Here is a 20,232-nt window from a genome sequence, read left to right on the forward strand (position 1 = left end):
TTCTTGACCCTCCGAAAGTAATGCCGATTTTAGATCTTGACTGTCTTCATTAATTATTAATTATTCATTGTGTTAAGTGATAATAAATATAACTCTTTTTCGTGATTTCTGATAAATTCAGGGTTGTGAATTCCGTCGAAATTTAGCACATGTGTAAGAGTGTTTGTTGATACATTTGTATGTAAGATTGACAATTAACGCTGCAAAGTTTTGACATAAATTCCCACATTACTTTCTTTTTTATCTTTAAATTTATCAAAATATTTCCTCATTATTAGAGGCAGGTACTTCGAACGGACTCTTTGTATCTCATTTCGTCTTCTCCCTTCTTGACTGGTATGAATCTGTCGTCACATTGTTCCACTCAACATTAGTACCTCAAAATGTCTGACGGCGAAGATGATTTCCCAAAACTCTCCACAGATACCTTGAAAGCACTCCAAGAATTTTATGATGACAAAGCAGAGAAGGACAGAAAACTTAACGAACAGCTTATTGACGGGGAGAACCCATCCGGAAGTTTTGACTTTGATGAAGATTGGGTAAGTCCTTATCACATTTATCTTCCCTCTAAAAAAATATTGTCTTCAGCAAAGGTAATTCTTAGTTTAATGATACCTTCAGTAGCAAATGTCTAAAATAATAATGGAATTTGTACGAGGTATTGAGCCGTATTTTAGATCCATCTACTGTACGCACCTGCAGTATTAGGAGGCTCTTACTCCAGTGAGAGAAAGGATCCTCCAAGCTCTCAAAACACTCTTCCACTGATAAGGAATTTTAGAATGCTACAGAATTACTTATCAAAGTTGCTAAAATCTTGGAGCGTCACATTTCCAAGAATCTTGCCAAGTTACATTTTGCGAAAATTGGATTATGAAGTATTTAACAAGATAGATGGATAGATAAATACTTATTTATTCAGAATAATATATTACGAAAATATATACTAGACACTACGAAAACCAACCTTCCGGGAAAATGAAAAATCTGATTTAGAAAAATTTTTTTGGTAGGGTTTTTTTATTCATTTTTTATCAGCTTAAATCTCAAAGTTTTTCCTGCCTGTTCACATAATTGATGTAATTGATGGAAAACCTGCCAGACCTTAACTTGACGAGTGGACAAATCACTTAAATTCCTGTCTGTAGTATTCGAGTTTAAAGCCCTGTTATGTCCCAAACATCAGTGTAATTTTAACTTTAATCATCTTTCTAATAGTTTAAACAATTTTCTTGGCTCTTTATCTATTGTGCCCCTTAAATAGCTCCAGCAATCTATTAAGACTTATCAGGTTTCATTTGATTAGGTTCAAATTTACCATTGCAATCAGGACGCCTCGCTAGTAATGAAAACAAATGAATAATCTAGATGTTTTTCACTGTTCACAGCAACTGAGTCAGTTCTGGTATGATGAGGATACAATAGAGGTGCTCGCACAAGAGGCAATCCACACCGTTGGACCAGATGGAAAGATTGCCTTGATATCATGCCCATCCTTATTTCCTAAAATCAAGGCTCTTGCTCCTGCAGGCGTAGAAGGTATTTCAGTTATCTTTAATTTTAAAGTCAGGGCTCATGCATTGTAGAAAAGAGATGATCAAACTTATGTCCATTTAAACGTATGTACGTCTCTTTTATTCCTTATGGACTTTTGCTCCTCAACTTCGTAGAGAAAAAAAAGGAGGTGTTTGCATTTCGGGCATCTTGGAATTTTTTTGATGACGTGGGTCGGCCCAACGACTTTTATCATCAATTTTCTTGGGAATGGTGTAATTTATGGGAAAAAGCATTCTATAAATAATGTTCAAAATTATATCATGAATTGATTTAAGCAAAAAAATGCGACATTATAGTCCATTTTTCATACTTCAGATTCCGGATTTCGCTGGCCAGGTTGTACCGACCTACGTCACAGGGTAAACCAACCTCAAGTTGCAAACATTTCCTTTTTTTTCTTTATGCTTCAATTGAACTGATAGCTGAACAGAAAGAAACCAAGTTAGATCGTTTTATCTGGAATCAGTCCCACTGCATTACAAGCAGCCAAATTCACTTTATGTGTTATCTCTTTTTTTTTCCTCTGTAAAGGCAACATTCTTCCTCTTAAGTTTGTGAGAGTATATGGAGTATATTACATACTTGTATCCTTGAGGAAACCCTCTGGATTTTTCAAGGTACAAGATATGTGAATTTGAAAGTTAATCAAGTTTTTGTTTTCACTTAAAAAAATCTTAACAAGAAAAAAATTAAAAACTAGCCCTTATTGTTTTTACAGCGTAAGACAAAGTAGGGACACAGGAACTCCCAATTATATAACTGTGGTCATGTATAGAAGAAAAAAAAAACTGGCTCGTGTTTGACACTACTTACATTACATTCTTGCCTCTATTTTTCAAAATCTGAATCTAAACTTGATCTCTTTTACAGTGGTTTTGTTTGAATATGACAAGAAATTTGCGGTGTATGGGTCAAGCTTTGTATTTTATGACTATAAAGCGCCTTTGGATGTCCATAGAAATCTTGCTTCAAAATTTGACCTAGTAATTTTTGACCCTCCTTTTCTCTCTGAAGATTGTCTGACTAAAGTGTCTCTAACTGCCAAATTCCTAGCAAAAGACAAATTAATCTTGTGCACAGGTAAACAATTTTTTTTATCTTCTCTTTGAAAACTAGCCTTATTTTGTCATCACTTGCAATAGGTGGAGAGGAGCCTTGTCATAAAGAATTTTTTCATCTGCGTCTTTGGAAAAAAGTATGTACGTTGAAATCAGATGCAGTAAGGGAAAAGGAAAGAAAATTCAATTTTAAAAGGGAAATATATGCTGTGAGTCAACGATAGAGAAACTATACAAGAACAGCTTGATCTGGCAAACACTGATCTAGAGACTGAATCTCAAATATTTAAGCAAAAATTAGTTTGTTAGCCCTCATGTGTTAAGGTTGATAATGAACTGGATTTTTCATGGTAGAGAGAATTAGCCCATCTAAACAAACTTTTTTCTCACAAAGTTTTGTTGTTTGGAGTGACGCTAGTTACATCCAATCAGAAAGGCAACTTTGGGTGTATTTTGGGTTTAATTTGATCCGTCAGCACTGTGCAGTCTCCTGTCTCACTACATTGAGTTTCAGTGTACGTATTCATAAAGATTATACAAATATTGGCCATGTTGTCTTAGTGGGAAAGCAATTTTGTACCCCATCTATTGAGCAAGTCATCCAAACCGCTGTGCAGAAGCATTGAAAAGATAGTGTCAGCTCAAAAAAATTGTATCAAACGGTCAGTTTGAACTTTTTTCTCTATTATGAAAATATTTCTTTGAACACATTGAAGGGTAACAAACCACCTCCAGAGTATTTTTTCATTCTCTCACCCTGGTAAAATCTTAGTTCCTTTGTTGCATAATCAACTCAAGTTATTAGGGTCTACAGGGTGATCCAAAAGTCCCTTCCACCCCCTCTAACTTTTTACCTAATTGAGGTAAAGATTTGAAACTTGGGGGATATTCCTAGGTCAAAGGGAGCTACTTTTTGGCCCCCCTAAAATGTTCAGGGGGGCCCCCCTTGGGGGGACAACGGCCCCCAACTTTTAATTTTCAAATGGGAAGACCCCCTTTGTGATAGCTCGTTCGAAAGAGCATAAAAAAAGAAAACTTTTCGCGCAAACCCGAAGTCAATATCTCAAACCGTTTCAAAATGGCGGCCGGTTAAAGTTCAAAATGGCCAAAATTTCACACCAGTTATTTGTCGATGGATTTGCGCAAAAATCGGTATGTAGGGGTATTTTGACACGAGAAAAACGAATTTGACGTTAGATTTTCAAAAAAACCGAAATTTCCAAAATGGCGGCCGGTTAAAGTTCAAAATGACCAGAAATTGATTTTTTTAAATTCTAAGTTCAAATTTGTTTATCTTATGCCAAAATACTCTCAAATTCCAAGTTTTAGGCAAATCCATTAGTAAAAAACCGAGGTGACAATTTTCGGCCATTTTAAACTTTAACCGGCGGCCATTTTGGAAATTTCGGTTGTTTTGAAAATCTAACGTCAAATTCGTTTTTCTCGTGTCAAAATACCCCAACATACCGATTTTCGCGCAAATTCATCGACAAATAACCGGTGTGAATTTTCGGCCATTTTGAACTTTAACCTGCCGCCATTTTGAAACGGTTTGAGATATTGACTTCGGGTTTGCGCGAAAAGTTTTCTTTTTTTATGCTCTTCCGAACAAGCTATCACAAAGGGGGTCTTCCCATTTGAAAATTAAAAGTTGGGGGCCGTTGCCCCCCCAAGGGGGGCCCCCTGGAAATTTTAGGGGGGCCAAAAAGTAGCTCCCTTTGACCTAGGAATATCCCCCAAGTTTCAAATCTTTACCTCAATTAGGTAAAAAGTTAGAGGGGGTGGAAGGGACTTTTGGATCACCCTGTATTTCCCACCTTAGACAATACTGCTAGCATGATGAGTAAACTTAACGGGTATAGCTCGTGGTTTCGACCACAATTTTCATTACCTCCGTTATGAGCATTTTTGACATTTTCCCTTGAGATGTCATGATGAAAAATTTTTTATAATTACAGTGACCTAAATTTTTTTACTTGCACTGTCTAATGAAGCGATAAAAAAAAGTAAGTAGTTAATGCATTATTTTTTATAAGCCTATTATAATTTTTAATCATTAAAGTTGCCCTTTTCTTTGTGTTCTGTCATTTAAATATGCTTATTAATTGTTTGGTGATCTACAGGTCTTGTCATGGAGAAATTAGCAAATCGTCTTCTTGCCGTCAAAAAATGTAAATTCATCCCGAAGCATCGAAACAATTTGGCAAACGAATTCGGATGTTTCAAGAATTACCAGTCAGAGCTTGAGTGGGATTATTGAAGTGCGGTTTCCTATCATTTTAATGGAGATTTTAATATTATCTGAATTGGAGCGGAATTTTTTTTTCTTCTATTTACCACGCACATCTGTACATGTTGGTTTTTCCTCTTTTAGTGCCTGATGATTTTAAGTGAATTTTTATAAAAGACCTTTTTATTTATTGATATGTTTATTAATTATATTTTTTGCTAAATATTACGTTTTTAATGTGTTGTTAATGAGAACGTTTGCCGAGGCCACTGAAAACCCCAATTTGTCCATAACTTCTACTTTTCATTTGTCTTCATACTGTGTGCTAACAGATCCTATGTGGGACACTGCTGGGATTTTATCTGTGACAATCCCATGGTCAGGTGCACAGTAATAGCATTGTAGAGTAATGGATAAAATAAAAAGAAATCATAATATTTTATTTACTTTTACAAAAAAGAACACAATTTATTTGATTTATAAAAATGAAATATGATTTAACAAAATAATAAAAACACAGAAATTAACAGCCTCAGAAGCTATTGGAGACGAAAGCAGAGGCTGTTAGAACAAAAAGTACATCCGTTTACTTAGTTGCCATATATTTCTCCACATGTGGGGCATATCTCATATTTAGAGGGGAGGAGGAGGATTTCAATACGATTAATACAGGGCTCATGAAAAAATTTTGGTGAAAGACTTTTTTCGACATTCTTTTACATTTTTTCGGTCTGTACTAAATAGGTAATTAGTATGCATTCATGCATCTCGGCTCTTACATTCTCCATGAAGATAATTTAAAGAGGATGAGGAGGGGTAGGAGTACATTGTACGTCATATAAGAAATTCTGCAATTTCTAGACTAATACCTGAGAATATAGATCAGACAATAAGCCTGAGTGACTCATATGCGATGATTATCGAGAGTACAAATAAACAAACAAATAATTTTTCAAAATTACATAAGTAGTGGAGAATACTAGTATTTGCTTAACTGTGGGATCCAGTCTAGTTCCTCTCTTCTGGTAATTTGTACGGGAAATCAATGTATTCAAAAATGTTTTTCTCACTGGAAATTGGAACAGGAGCTCCTGGGACGCCTATATGACACAAAAAAGTAACATTTTCAATAGGAAAAAAAAAAAAAATGAAGACATGTCAACAAAGCTTGTTTACAATGTTGATCTCTTCCTGGTTATACTCATAGGCGTAGCTAGGCCATTTTGCTGGGGGGGGCCTGGCCCCCCACCACCGGGGGGTCTGGGGGGTATGGAATACCCCCCAGGTCAGCGGGGGGTCCGGGGTCCGGAAGTCCGGAAAATTTTTGAAATTTTAACTCTATTTGAGCGCATCTCGAGGCACTTGTGGCGTTAATCTTCCTTCAATTTCTGCATAAAATTCACCCAGTTTTATGCATTTTAAGGTTAAAATACTTTGAAATTGTTGCATTCAACAGGTTATTCCATTTATTTTCTCACTTTTAACCACTCATTTGTGTGAAAATTGCGAAATAAATGTTTAGTGAATGTTTAGTGGCATCCTCTCACGGGCCACGGCGACAGAGACTTACCGTTAAAGATGGTGTTTTTGCACCATCCAGAATTTCTGGGGGGGGGCCAGATGATACTATTTCCAATTTTGGGGGGGGCCAGGCCCCCCCTGGCCCCCCCCTCCCTACGCCACTGGTTATACTTTCACAATCAAAAGGCCTCATGACTAAGCGATATTTTTGGAAGTATTAAAAACCGAGATATTACTGCAGGCTACTCTTAATCCTTTGGTTGAGAAATTCAATACTATTGGGATTGGTTTGGGAGGAGTATTGTGGCGTTTGGAACCTTGCATGAGATAATTCTGTTCATTTAAGAAGCTGATGTTTTTTCCCTAAGCATTGAGTGCTTGTACAGGTACAGCTCTAACACAAAAAATGACTGTCAAATGAAAATAGACAATTACTTTGAGTAATATTGGATCATGCCTAAAATTAGTGAGTATTCTTTGACTGGAGATTTTCAATTTTTGACATCAAATGATTTTTTAGTGGCACCGGTTGAGGAGAGCCATGAGTCCAGGTACACTTTTTTCAAGTTCTACCGAATAAATATTCAACAATTTTTGTTTGATTGATTCCTTGAACTTTCTTTTGGTTTTAGACGATAGGATTTTTGCATATTCAAAAAACTGAAGTACACGTCAGTCCGTGAAAGAAATTTAGAAAAATTTCACATAAAGTGCAATTAATTTTTTTCCTTGAAGAGTAATGATAGAAAACCCTCTCGTTTGTAGTTAGAAAATAACATTAAAAAATAGGAAGAAGTTTTTGGAAATTTATCTGGTAGATCTTGAGACCAACTGCATTTGTGTAAGACAATGGGTTACTAAACCTTGTTTATTTTATTGAATATTCTGAAAATACTATGTGAGTAGGTAACGTGGTGATTTTTCTGCATTTTCATGGAGCCGAAATCGCGGAGAAAACCGCTTTTGAAAAATCTAAAAACTGCAAGACATTTCAAACGGACCCAAATGGCGGGAAATTGATGCGGTTGATGTACTGAGGTAGACATATTGCAATCTTCTCACATTTTCCTCTGATGTTTGTTAAAATAAAACGTATTTCAATGTGGAGTTGTTGCTTGTTTATTACAGCTAACATATGAATGAGATTCTAGTCTTGAATTCAAAAGATATAATTTCGACTTTAGTATTAGACTTTACATATATGAAGAGTAGATAGACATTTGACGGACGTGGTGGAAACCCGTGCCCGCCTCTGATTGGTGCCGGATGACATCATTCGGTGCGGCGCGAAACAGGGGCGTTTTAAATTTGCGTATAAGTTGAGCAATTTGAACTGCGCATTTCTCGGTAATTGAGTTACTTGTCCGCGTTTTTAATGTTTGCATCGTGTAATATGCGTCATTTTCCTTCAGAAAACTATATTCGCAAGTCAAAATTCGTTCATGGTTTAGTGACCCATTAGAGAGTCTAAAATTTAAATATGAGTCCAGTAGCTTAAACTTAGCTTACATATCTTAGAAGTGATGTTGAAACTATGTAAGTTAGGTAGCATATATTATAATAATCCGGCATTATAAACATATTCTTCTATGTTTTTGCTTACTAATGTTTATTACATATATGTTATGTATTTACTTGTTAAATCGTTTCGACCTTCAGGTCGAAAAACGTTGTTGTGAGATAGACCTGCTTAAAGATTTGAATACACAAAGGAATGGAATGTCATCAGGATACTGGATTGAATTGCCAATGTGTCCCAAAAAATTGCATAACTGGACTGATGTGATAATAATCAGATTTTAAACACTTTGGTCTTGAATTACAGCTAAGGATATAAAAAATTCAATTAGACAAAAAAGTGAAAACAATTTTTGACCAAAAAAGACTCATGACTCCCCTAAATGATGAAGCACTAGGTGCTACACCATGACACGACTTTTGAAAAGTAAGTGCTATGTTGCCTCCTCATCTGAAAAATTATATTTTATAGCTTGACAACAGTGAATAAAACAAGGAAAATTATTTATAGACTAGGATACCTAACATAACTTGACTGCGCTAATAGTATAATCAAATCGACTTACCAGTGGATCCGATTGGTCGCAGACAATACTCATTCAGAGTAAAGTTATTCTGCAATGCATGTGCTCGCATTTGCTTGTTAAACATGTCACTGCCAGTGAAATATAATACAGCACAAAAGTACTGATCAATCGGAGTGACTCTGATATCAAGTCGCCGAGCTGTGTCCTTTGGTTTACAGACGCCCTGTGAAATAAGGTAGTGGAGCATTAAAATTGGGAAATTACTTGAGACGTAAATTTCTGACTATTAATGTTACTTCCTGCCCAGCAAAATGAGTGTAGAAACGTTGTCATAAAATTACTTTTAAAATTAACATCGAAACATTATGATGTTTTTGCACATGCTTTGCCAGGCAGATATTCAGGTTTGCAATATTTGAAACAGACTAACAGTTGGTCGGTGCTTTCAACAATGCTGGCAGTTCATAACAGCTTTCTTTTCAAGCATGACATGGGAACAAATCTGTGTCGATAGAGTTTGTCTACTCAAGGATATCTGTTTTTCGCAAACCAAAGAGATTCAGTATAAAATCAAACTAAACTTGGCATCTGCATATAAGTGTAACCAGGACCGTGAAAATTAAATTGTAGTTGGTTGCTTCGACAATATCAGCCTTTAGTGAATAGTGAAATTATTTTTTTTTAAACGTAGCTTCGGAACTATTCCAAATGATGGTGAGCAAATACGAAAAACGCAAAAGCTGATGTCATTAGAAGAATGATTGAAAAAGAGAGCAAAAATTTACCATGAACTTGACATCTCCGACTGAAATTGTATCCGTAATGAGTTCAATTTTCTGAAGGGCAGAAACAACTTGCTTCAATAAAGCCTCCGATTTTGATTTCGGCATATCTGATGTGTAATTAGGATGGGTGATGAGAACGTCCATGTCTCCACTTTCAGCTTTACCTCGCCTACAACAAAACAATTCCCTATGAAAATACTTGCAAAGAGTGAGACATTAAAGGCTCTTGCACAAATATATGAAATAAAAAAAAATATTACCAGCCAAAATTCAGCAGAAAAGGAAAAGTAAATCGGTAGTCACTCAATGAACTAGTGAAATGTATATGTTATGGGCAACATCTAGGACGCGAGCAACATCGACAATGCTCAAGGAAGGCTTAAGATAGTCGTACAAAGTACAGGATTGTTAAATAAAGTCAACTATTCCCGGGCATCGTAGACTATTCCCAAAGGTGCTGGAGAAAAGTCAAAAAGAAATCAAACGTGAAAAGAACAATGCCTGGGCATTATTGATAATTCCGAAAGAGTGTTGGTTATGGTCAGGCAAAGAGTTGGATTGCAAAGCGGTTCTTTAATTTTTACTTGATTCCTGGTCCATTCTATTTCAGTCTCCGCGGCCAATACTGCAGCAGCACTAATAAAGTAAATCAAACAAATCTTCTAAAAAACATTCCATTCAACCGTATTACATGCTTTGTTTGTGTTCCTCACAGTTGATTTGCGTTTTTCTGCCCCTCCTGTTTCAAAAACGTCAAACCTTGCCAGCTTCCGATAGTAACTCTGATCTTTCTTGGACTTTCTGCACTGATTTTTAACTGATTGGATGAGATGCTGTCCTTCCTGCTCTCTGTCTAGTCTGTCTATGCCAGCATCCTAAGCGCTGCTCTTAACAAATTTTTGCTAATCCCATTTTAAACTTAAGAAAGTCTAAAATGCAAAAATATGTTTTTGAAAATGGAGCACATGTTTGAACAAGATTTCTCACCGATAACTTCCACAAATGGTAATTTGAAAGTCTTTGTCCAGCTTCGTAAGTTCTGACGATATAATTTCTTCTACCTGTTTGATCTCATCACGTGGAATCCGTTTTTCAAAATCTTCAAAATATCTGAAAGAAGTAACAATTAAGATTATACTATTATACACAATTACACATGTAATTAGTACTTGAAGTATCTTTTTGATCATACTTTAAATACGGTTGCATGGTGAAGATAATACAAAAAACTAATAATTAATATTTTTGAGATGTCCAAAAAAACAACAAAATTTTTATTTCCACATACTATAGGCATGAAAACTGTACACTCCATTAGTTACAGCAGTTTCAGGAACTATTAAGCCTTGTTAACTTTGATTTTATGTAACTTGATTATTAAGTGCAGTTTTTCAGGTTTTTTTTCTTGCTTGATTATGAAGAGCTATTCAGGAATTTTGAGGCCCGAATATGAGTTTTGTAAAGGTCTGAAGAGACGAAAGTTAACACTACTGTCAAATTGTATGAGGTCGCCAATTATGTATTCACAGTTCTCTCAGACCGAAGTCTTTCACTGCTTGTAACTATTGATCAGTACAAACTCCAGGTAGAATAATGGACACCTCTTGGAGCGACACTTCCAAAAATTAAAACAATGACAAAAAAATAACTTACTTCAGTCCAATGCGCTGATGATGATTGAGTTTATTTTCATGTAACTTTAATTCTTCGATTGTTCGGATACCAAGATCATAAAGTTCTTTTGCTTTAGCTGGTCCAATGCCAGATACACGAGTCAATGTTGAAATAGCAGGTCCTACTCCATCCTCTCGAATCTGTAATCTCAAGATGAAATGGACTCATGCTAAAAAACATATCTGCTCACTTAAACTTTAAATCAGCTGATAACTCAACTTTTGTTTTCATCATTATGAGTAGCCGAAAACCGAAAAATCTTGGCACTAACTTTAATGTAAGTACCTATTGTGAAAAAGCATTTAGGATAATTGAAAATGATCTACTACTCCTGACATGTAGCTTTTTTTTCAAGTAAAACAAGACAAGTTCAGTACATGTTATAAGCACTTCATTTTATGAAAGTTTTTCACTTGAACTGGGTACATACCTCTGTAATATTGGGGGTAAATACCAAGAATCTTATACAGGTACTCTGGTATTTTACAACAAAATTTGTGGTTCAGTTTTAAAAGGTAATAAGAAGACATTCTAGACTTGAGAGCGCACAAAATCTTACTAGTGTGTTCAGTTTTTGTTTGCAAGAGAAATAATGAGAGTAGACCTTTTCTTTGGTTGACCCTTAAAAATAATATCAGAAGTTAAACTGAATGGCCATGAAAAAGTAAGTAAACGATAAAATGATGCAGATGAATATTGAAGATTGAAATGAATAATGTTGAATCGAGAGGGTTGTACCTTTTCCAATTTTGCTAGTTTCCCAGTTTCCAGAAATTCATCAATTTTCTGAGCAATCTTCTGACCGACACCTTCTAATTTCGAGGCTTCCTTTCCAGATTTTATCCTGGTTGCATGTGCTGCGAGAGAGGCTGCTGCCTTGCGGTAAGCATTGTACTTGTGAATATTGCGATTCACATTCCTTTCATTTTCTGCCAGCTCTGGGAATCAAATTAAACACATGTGAAGTTGAGGAGATGGATCCTCTTATTGTTAAACCTTCTCATTTTAGCAAGAATATAGGTAGTGTGCTAATTTGCCAGAATGCATTCTTACATGTCATATTTAGAATAAAACTGAAAATTCTCACGATAAAGGAGAAAAGCTTACACAAGCACAATTTAGTACTGTTTGCTACAACTCTAGTTACAACCAATCAGGGAGGCTCCAGTGAGTGTACTGTCGGATTTATTGGCTCCATCATCAGCGCAGGCGCTTCATAGTCTACTTCAAGAAGATTCATATGGTAAACCATCTACATGTAGATGCTTGTTTCTTTGAAGAGTTTTAATGCAAAGTTACAGGGGGCCAAACTTCATGGGGCTTCCCTTTTATTTGAACTGTGCAGAGGACCACAATGGGACGTAATGAAATGCCTTACTTTTTTATATTGGTCCACTGGGGCAGTGTAGCCCAATCCTTGCGATTTAGTGGAATGCTAGGATCCTTCTTAAGGGCTTTTCTTTTGTCCGTGGAACGCATGGAACACGATGGTAGCGGTTCGGGCTGGTTCAACCAGCCTGAACCAATCTCAACCTACCTCGGAAGAGTGGGCCAAGCGTTCCACTGGAACACGTGGAACGCGCCAGTGGAACGGGATAACAAAGTGATGCGTTCTATTGCAGTCCACTATGGTTCGGATAAAAAAAAAGCCCTTTACAAGGTGGATTGAGAGTGGTTAAGTGCAATCCTAACCTCAGTCAAACCAGATCCAGTATGTTGACGAATGAATGGCACAGTCACTATATTCATTCATGAAAGCGTGAGGATAGCAAATTCTCTGTTGTACTCTAAAACCAACTATCTTGGCAAAGCTTCAACATTGTCACACAACTTTTCTGGTGCAAACATTCTTTTCTCTTCTAATTTGTCAGTTCATGGATGACATCATATATTGTAGATTGTTGTTAAAATACCAATAAAAAAAAAAAAAAAAAATAGGAATGGTAACTTACAGACGAACTGAGGGGGGAAAAGTCAGGAAAAACCTACTCACCCATTAGAAACTCACAAAAGTCATGATTAGGATTGTCTTCAGAGGAGGGCGCTTTCCGCTTGCTCATGCTTGATACTCGATAAAAGCGTGATAGAACAAGAGGCAGTATTAACCTTATATATAACCCTTTATTTCTATTTAAATGAAACTGAGGATATGCCATTAATTGACACTTCACAAGTATTTATAGAGGCAATTTGGATCTGTGAAAGATTACATAAAGGTTCCGAAACATAGGTACTTAACTGACTTAACTGTTTCACAAGGAATCAAAAATTTCCATTCCACAAAAGGGATCGGAGTAAACACGCATTATCACCTTAATTATGCATTACGAAACAATTAATGTTACATTAAAGTATGCATCAAAGACTCTCGTTGAAATATAACTTGGTCACTGCTGCGCAAAGAATCAAAATCAAGCATGGAAATTTGTTTATTTACGTGTAGTTCGTTGATTTACATTCGACCGTGAGAGAGGGAAAATGGAAAACATGAAACACTAAAGGTAACCAAGATGACCGAGGTAACGAAACGGAATGGAGTGAGTCGGAATTGAGGAATTGAACCATTCTTTGTTCGACTCTTTTGACTTTTTTGACTCTTCTTAGATTCCTCATATTGACTTTGTTCGGACGATAGATCACCATATTTTAACATAGTCTTTAGATTTTATCGTGTGTAATTACAATAACTACTGCGGAAAGTCCATCATATAAATTACAAAATTCCAGGCGAGAGCCACTGAGAGCTTTAAAAGCTCCGCTTTTCATCGCGAATTTGGACTTCACTATTTCTCCCGCCACCGAACTGCTGGCTGGGAGCGCTCGGACGAATCAGCGAGCTGAAAACTTTTTGGCGCAAACATCCGCGCTGTTGCGAATGTGTTGCGACAACCGATTTTTGTTCGTCTTACGTACGTTTTTATCGACAAAAACTTTGATTTGATCGGTTTTTTATGTACCTTTAATCCTGCTCTTTGAAGTTAGAACAGAATTCTAAATAATCCACTTCACTTCGAGCTTGAGAAGAAGGAATACAACTTCTTTTAAAGATAAAGAACATGTAAGTAAATATTAACATACTTTTTCATGCCGTTCATTGAGTCTACACAGCTTATAATAAAGCCCACTTTTTCTTCAGAACACGATACTTAATGGATCCTCAGGAAGAAATTACAACATGCCACCATACAGGCTGAGAAAGTATTCCTTATGATTACAGAAATTTGAATAGAGAGGAGGAGGGGCAGTCCTTCTATATTAGGTGTTATTATATTATTATTAAAGATGTTATTATATAAACGGAAAAATTTCATATTCTCTTATTATGGGTAAGTATACCCATATCCCTATAGGGACCTGAAAATATCTCGACCTGTTTTGGAAAAATTTCTAGGTTTTCACTCTCCTATACAAGGCCAAATTTGACAGGCACAATTTTATTGCAAATCAGGAATTAGCTTTAAGTACATCGTTTTTTATCAAAGGGGCTTGAAACTTTGATAGGAAGAAGAGGAAAGAAGAATTTGGAAGTACCCACCTAAAAAGAATTTTAAGTAAAAGGAATGTTTACTTACCTTTCATCATTGGTAGGTTTTTACATCATCCGCAAAAAAATCCACCGATAATCATTTTTGTGAAACAACGTTTTTACATTGCCATGCTTCAATTTTTCTCCTATTTTATGTTTATTTTTTAAGAGAAACAGAGTCAACTTTATAGCTTGAAACATATGAGGAATATTCTGAGCCAGTGAAAAAAATCAAAGAAGTTTGCAAGAAATTCATACGTTGACTACTTTTCCGGGGAAAAGATAAAGCATGACAGGTGTGCAACATTGCAAACGGAGATACGTGGTCTGCCCATCAATATGGATCTCATTCACTTCATCTTTTTGCTCTATGACATTCAACCGATAAAGTTTTTCTTAAAATTGTTATTTGTAAAGTTTGTATTTTGATAAGCTTTTCTCTCAGAGTGATATTTCTCTCAACAAATTTCATGGTTTCTTACAATAAACAGGTCAACTTTAAAAAGAATTTACCCAACATCACTAAAAATTACTTTTTTATATTTGAATATTGCATCTACTTTCTTCCCTTTGCCTCATTGACTTGTGAATGCTCTCAAAGTTTATAAATCGTGTTTTTAGGGAAAAAAATCCAATTTGCCCGTTCAGATGGAGCCTCAAGAGGAAATCAGGTTTGAACTCATCATTCAGACAATCAAACGAACAATACTGTGATCGTCAACCCCTACCTAATGGAGCTGATGATTTATTCCTCTTGAATAGAAATGACAATCAAATACTTGTAAACCAAGGAGGTAATTTGTTATTAGTATATTTACAACAGCACATTGGTTTCTGATAGAATATAGAAGTCACTAAATAAGATGCGTAGACATCATTTCCAGAAATTTGATTAAAGACACCTTTCAGATTCTTAACACTTGAAAAAATGAATCGTAAGAAACCTGTGAATGCAGCCTCATCACTCCCTCCATTCAAAACCTCACAACTTCGCCAATTTTTAAGCAAAGAAAGGATTTTTATTTCAATTGATTAGAAATTATAAGTTAGTTTTAAAATGAGACCATGATCAGCTCAATAAGCATTTTGCTTCCAGAATTATAGCATCAGTCCAGGAACTTTTGCGACAACTGTATGTATATGCTAAAAAGTTTAATTGATCGGTTGATAAGTTCGGCAAAATTATCACAACACTGTAGAAAAGTTTCTTTGCACACCAGGTGAAAGCATTTTTGTGGATCACTTGACACATCTTAATTTAACGAAGTAAGTAAACAATAAAAAATCACTGTCCAGTGAGAAAGTGTAACCAGAATTTATCATTTTGCCATATAATTTTCCTCCTTAATTCTGTTTTCTTAGTTCCACAGAACGAGCATGATGCAGGGACAAATTTTATGAACATAAATGCAGACCAAATTCAACTAGTGGAAGAGGAGGCACATTGTTATGTCCCAACTGATCAAAATAATCTTTCAATTCAGATGGAAGATGAATCACCAGCTGTTAAGGCCAAAAAAATGAAGTTTGAGGAGCAAAGTAACCCGAATATTATGGACATTGACACTTTATCAGAGAGAGTTCCTTTAAATAAGGCAAGTTATATTTTTGAGTTTGACATTATTTCCTAACAACACATTGAATTTAGTTACTGTGGCAACATGATCATGGAGTGGACGTGAGAAAGTTATCATATAAAACCAATGGTAGATTTTATAATAACCCGGTGCTTCTTGCAGAAATCATCCCAAATATTTTCCCCAAGGTTGCATAGGTACCTAACACCTACATAAATACCTAATTATTGTTGCTGCATGAGGAGATGAGCCACAATTACAAAGATCGGTTCAAATGCAATATTGATGGAGATATCATGAGCATGACATATGACATCATCCATCAAGGTAGTTTTTTACATCTTCCTATTTTAGTCATTAATTGTTTAGTTCAAAAAGTGTACACAACTCTGCATCTTGCTATGAGGTAAGAAAGCATATCGGTCACTTTTCTTTTTTCTTGCATTTTGACTATTGAAAAAGGGCCAGCACCTTTCAGAAAAGTTACATATCGTTCAAAGTTCGGTGTTTCGTTGATCCATGACAGAGCTAATGTGGAGACGTATCTATACTTCAAACTTCTCTACAAAGCACCTGTCTAACTTGAAGATTTATTTGTTACATCTTCAGGTTCGAGTAAAAGACAATAAGGGTTTCTCATTCCATTTAATTGTTTAGGATCTGGATGAAATTTTTAAGATAAAGGTGGATGAACTAAAAGTACTGGAAAGCAGATACTCTGAATGGATAGACAAGAATTGGATCCCATCTAAAGATGAAGCTGTGCAAATGTTGACTGATTCTATAATATTGAAGCAACGGTTACAAGAACTAAGCAAGTGCTACGGAATGGTATGTAAAGAAACAAAATGACTATCCGATTAATAGTGAATTTGAAATCTAAACCATTTATAGAAATGATTTTACCAGTCTACCTAGGGTATGGATCAAGAAAACTGAAAAATACACATTTCACGTTAAAATGCTGTTAATTCTTTGACGCATTTTACTTTTATGAGGCACGACTAATAACTAAGTTAACAAAATTTCCCTGATAAAAGCAGCCAGTGGAATAGTTTAGAAATGCGTTTCTCATTTTCACCATCAAGTTATGCACAAAGATACATTGAGATTTTTATAAGAGAGCTGCCACTTTTCCCAATTATTCCTTCTTTTTCCTTTTTTCTTTCTTTCTTTTCACTTAAAAATATTCCTGAGGGGATAATTCCACGCTTGCAGTCCCTAGTCTCATTCCGCCTCAGTACCAAATCAGGTCAGCCCCAGGTAACCGTTTTTTTAGACCATCAAACTCGGGCCACCTGGCTGGGAAACGAACCTGGGGACCTCCTGATTAAGGCGCTACAACTACTACACCACAGGTGGCTGACACGGAGAACGAAGGAGGTAGGAACTGTCTCACTATTTTATCTATGAACATTTTGAGGAAAGCTTATCCTTATTGATACCATCCACTGAATGTTCCTAGATCCATTTTTCTTTAAAAGGACTGAAGAATTTTTCTTTCTTTCCAGACAGAAGAAATGAGAAACATTCTGGAAATAGTCAAGATATTGATCATGAACATTAAGGAGTCAATTAGTGAATGCGATGCCTGCTCTATGGAGCTTATGGACTATGAAACTTGCCTTCCACAGAAATGGTCATTGGAAAAAATGAGTGCTGAATCTATTGAGGGAAGAAAATCAGATCATGAGGTAGACTGGACATTGAAATCTGAAGCCGAAAAAATTTCATCTGACGAAAGGCCATCTGACCTCGACGAAGAAGATTCCACAATGAATGCAGCTGCAGTGAATCAGAGCCAAGAGGACGAGCAGCAATGTACGGACACTCCAGATAATATTCCTCAAGAGTTGGACCCTGCGATCAGAGCTCAGAAAGTTAGAGCAATTAGAGCCTTGCTACTTCCTCAAATCCTTTACATGCTGGACAATTATGATGAGTGGTCTAAGAAGCATCATGATCAAATCATGTGCGAGTTTTTAGATACAAAACAAAAGGAATTTCGACAGTAGAGAAATCTTGTTGATGACAATAGAACTGATTTACGAACAATAAAATTCTCTGTCAACAGCCCTACAACAAAATATCATCAAGTATAACAAAAGAACGAAAAAATCGAGTTAAAGGAAGGTCCTATTATGATTGAGCTGCCATACGCACTTTTAGCAAGATCATTACATACATGATGATAAAAGCATTTGGTTTTAAGACTCATTAAATTTTGTAATATATGTGTAATGGGCTCATTTTATAAGCATTTCTCATATTTTTATGAGTTTTTGGTACATTCATTTTTGAAGGAAGGACACTTCATTTAACTTCAAAGTTCAATGTTGATGTTTCAATAAAAGAGACATAAATGTGTAGAGAGCGTTTTCAGAGATATAGAAGGAGAGAAAGATTTAAAAAATAAAAAGATAATATTAGGAATCGAAATATATATGTAAATTTTTAAAGATCACAAATAAATATGATATAATATAGGGCTGTGCGAGTACTCGAATTTCGAGTCGAGTCGAGCCGAGTATCGAGTACTCGACTCGGCTCGAAAGTTAGGTTAGGTTCGAGCGAGTACTCGAACTCGGCTCGAGTGTCAACAACACGAGTTTTTTTCGAGTATTTCGAGTTTTTTTGAGCCGGAAACGCCGAAAGAGTCCAACTTCCAAACATTTCAATCATACTTAAACTATTGTTAGTTTTGCCATCATTTTACGATTGAATAACATCAGAGTCTCGTCGGCAAATTTCTACCATCCGCAGCGCCAACACGCTACCGCCCGGCGATTTCCTGCCGCGCGCGCGGTTTGTAACTACACGGAGTCATATGAGCGCATTTATGCGCGCGACAAATTTCAACCTGCGGCGGCGACCGCCGCTTGGAAAACTGAAAGTGAGTACGTGTTTTGGACCTTTTGCGCTCCAGAAAAACGGTGTCGCGGCGGCAGAAAAAAGGTGCTGCGGCTACAAAAATAGGAGTCGCGCGATTCCAAAAAACGTCGCGGCGACAACTGCCGCCGGCGACACGAATTGCGTGCATAAATGGGCTCTAAAGCCTTTACTTGTGCCGCCCGAAGTTCCTTTCATGTACGCCGCGCCACGCCGCTTCTTGCCAAGTTTTGTCCTCTTTTCAAAATTAAACCGCGGGAAGTTATTTTAACGCGTTACTGCCGAACATTTTGTAAGTTTAGTGTAAATCCTTCCTAGTGTGTCATCGCCAATAATTATTAATATCATATTATGAGTCTTGTTTGAAATTATTTGTTGTAGAAAATAGATTAAATCACGTTTTAAAACTCGAAATTACTCGAACTCGACTCGAGCTCGACTCGGCTCGAGGGTCATTTTCAAAGCTCGAAAAAGCTCGAACTCGGCTCGACTTAGTGAAAAAATACTCGAACTCGGCTCGAATCCAAAAAACCAGGCTCGCACAGCCCTAATATAATACTTATCTGGTTATTTATGCTTAATTTATCTCTGAGAAGGTCACATGACATAGTTATTTGATAGCAAAAAATAAATTAACACACAGAGAATATTTTAGGGTGGACATAAATAAGTACTTAATTAAGCATCTAATTAGGAATAAAGTGAACTTTTGAAGAAATTGCACATGCGTTAGAAAATAATTGGAAGTGATTAATGACTGAATTATAAAAATATCTATTTCTTTCACCCCGCCATTTGATTAAAACTCATTGCTACTCACATGTTTATACTCATATTTGCTAAAGCTGAGGCATTTGGATTCTAGGTCAAAAATCTATGCTGAAAGATCAAGAAAGAATAACACAGGATGACTAGATAGTTTGACTGAGGATTTATGGTTGGATTCCATTAAATAAGGAGACGAGTCACTATGAACTGCCTCTTAAACAAGATTACAGATTCTTGTATTAGACAAGATTGGACTGAACAGACCTATTGCACTACAGCGTTCAAGAATTTTTTTTTTCCTCTATGAAAAATTGCACCATTTTGATGGTTCAATGATTAACTCCCATCTCAAAAAATCTTGGCTAATGATGTTGCATGGCTCCCAAGAATAAAAGAAAAATCAACGGCAAAAGTCTGCAATCACATATCTCATTTGCAGTGTCTGAAAATCTCCGCCTCTATGTTATTTTTTCAAAGGAGAACAAATTGACATCATTCCTTGAAGTTTTTGCAAAATTTTCTTCAAACGAAGAAGAAAAATTACGGCAGTTTTAAAGAGTTGCGGTTGAGTAGTTTTCCATTTGAAAAATAAAGTATGA

At 36.1% G+C, this 20,232-nt stretch overlaps 3 protein-coding genes across 3 annotated transcripts; 2 read left to right on the forward strand and 1 right to left on the reverse strand.

The window, feature by feature from the left end:
* Window positions 1–7: 7 nt before the first annotated feature.
* Window positions 8–5,076, forward strand: LOC109044268 (EEF1A lysine methyltransferase 1). The gene is made up of 4 exons (XM_019061905.2): window positions 8–542; window positions 1,392–1,542; window positions 2,431–2,640; window positions 4,742–5,076. Exons 1-4 carry the CDS (start codon window positions 384–386, stop codon window positions 4,876–4,878), a joined length of 657 nt encoding a protein of 218 aa, XP_018917450.1. The 5' UTR covers window positions 8–383; the 3' UTR covers window positions 4,879–5,076.
* Window positions 5,077–5,578: 502 nt separating this feature from the next.
* On the reverse strand, window positions 5,579–13,259 carry LOC109044266 (DNA polymerase beta). Its single transcript, XM_019061902.2, has 7 exons — window positions 12,867–13,259; window positions 11,612–11,811; window positions 10,853–11,013; window positions 10,187–10,309; window positions 9,200–9,368; window positions 8,454–8,637; window positions 5,579–5,948 (listed from the first exon to the last, which is right to left on the reverse strand). Exons 1-7 carry the CDS (start codon window positions 13,027–13,029, stop codon window positions 5,857–5,859), a joined length of 1,092 nt encoding a protein of 363 aa, XP_018917447.2. The 5' UTR covers window positions 13,030–13,259; the 3' UTR covers window positions 5,579–5,856.
* Window positions 13,260–13,461: 202 nt separating this feature from the next.
* On the forward strand, window positions 13,462–18,454 carry LOC109044265 (uncharacterized). The gene is made up of 5 exons (XM_019061899.2): window positions 13,462–13,931; window positions 15,021–15,193; window positions 15,762–15,994; window positions 16,634–16,807; window positions 17,488–18,454. Coding segments are annotated over exons 1-5 (1,086 nt in total). The 5' UTR covers window positions 13,462–13,929; the 3' UTR covers window positions 17,992–18,454.
* The last annotated feature ends 1,778 nt before the right edge of the window (window positions 18,455–20,232 follow it).

Source organism: Bemisia tabaci, chromosome 3 (genome assembly GCF_918797505.1).
Source record: "Bemisia tabaci chromosome 3, PGI_BMITA_v3".
Taxonomy (NCBI): domain Eukaryota; kingdom Metazoa; phylum Arthropoda; class Insecta; order Hemiptera; family Aleyrodidae; genus Bemisia; species Bemisia tabaci.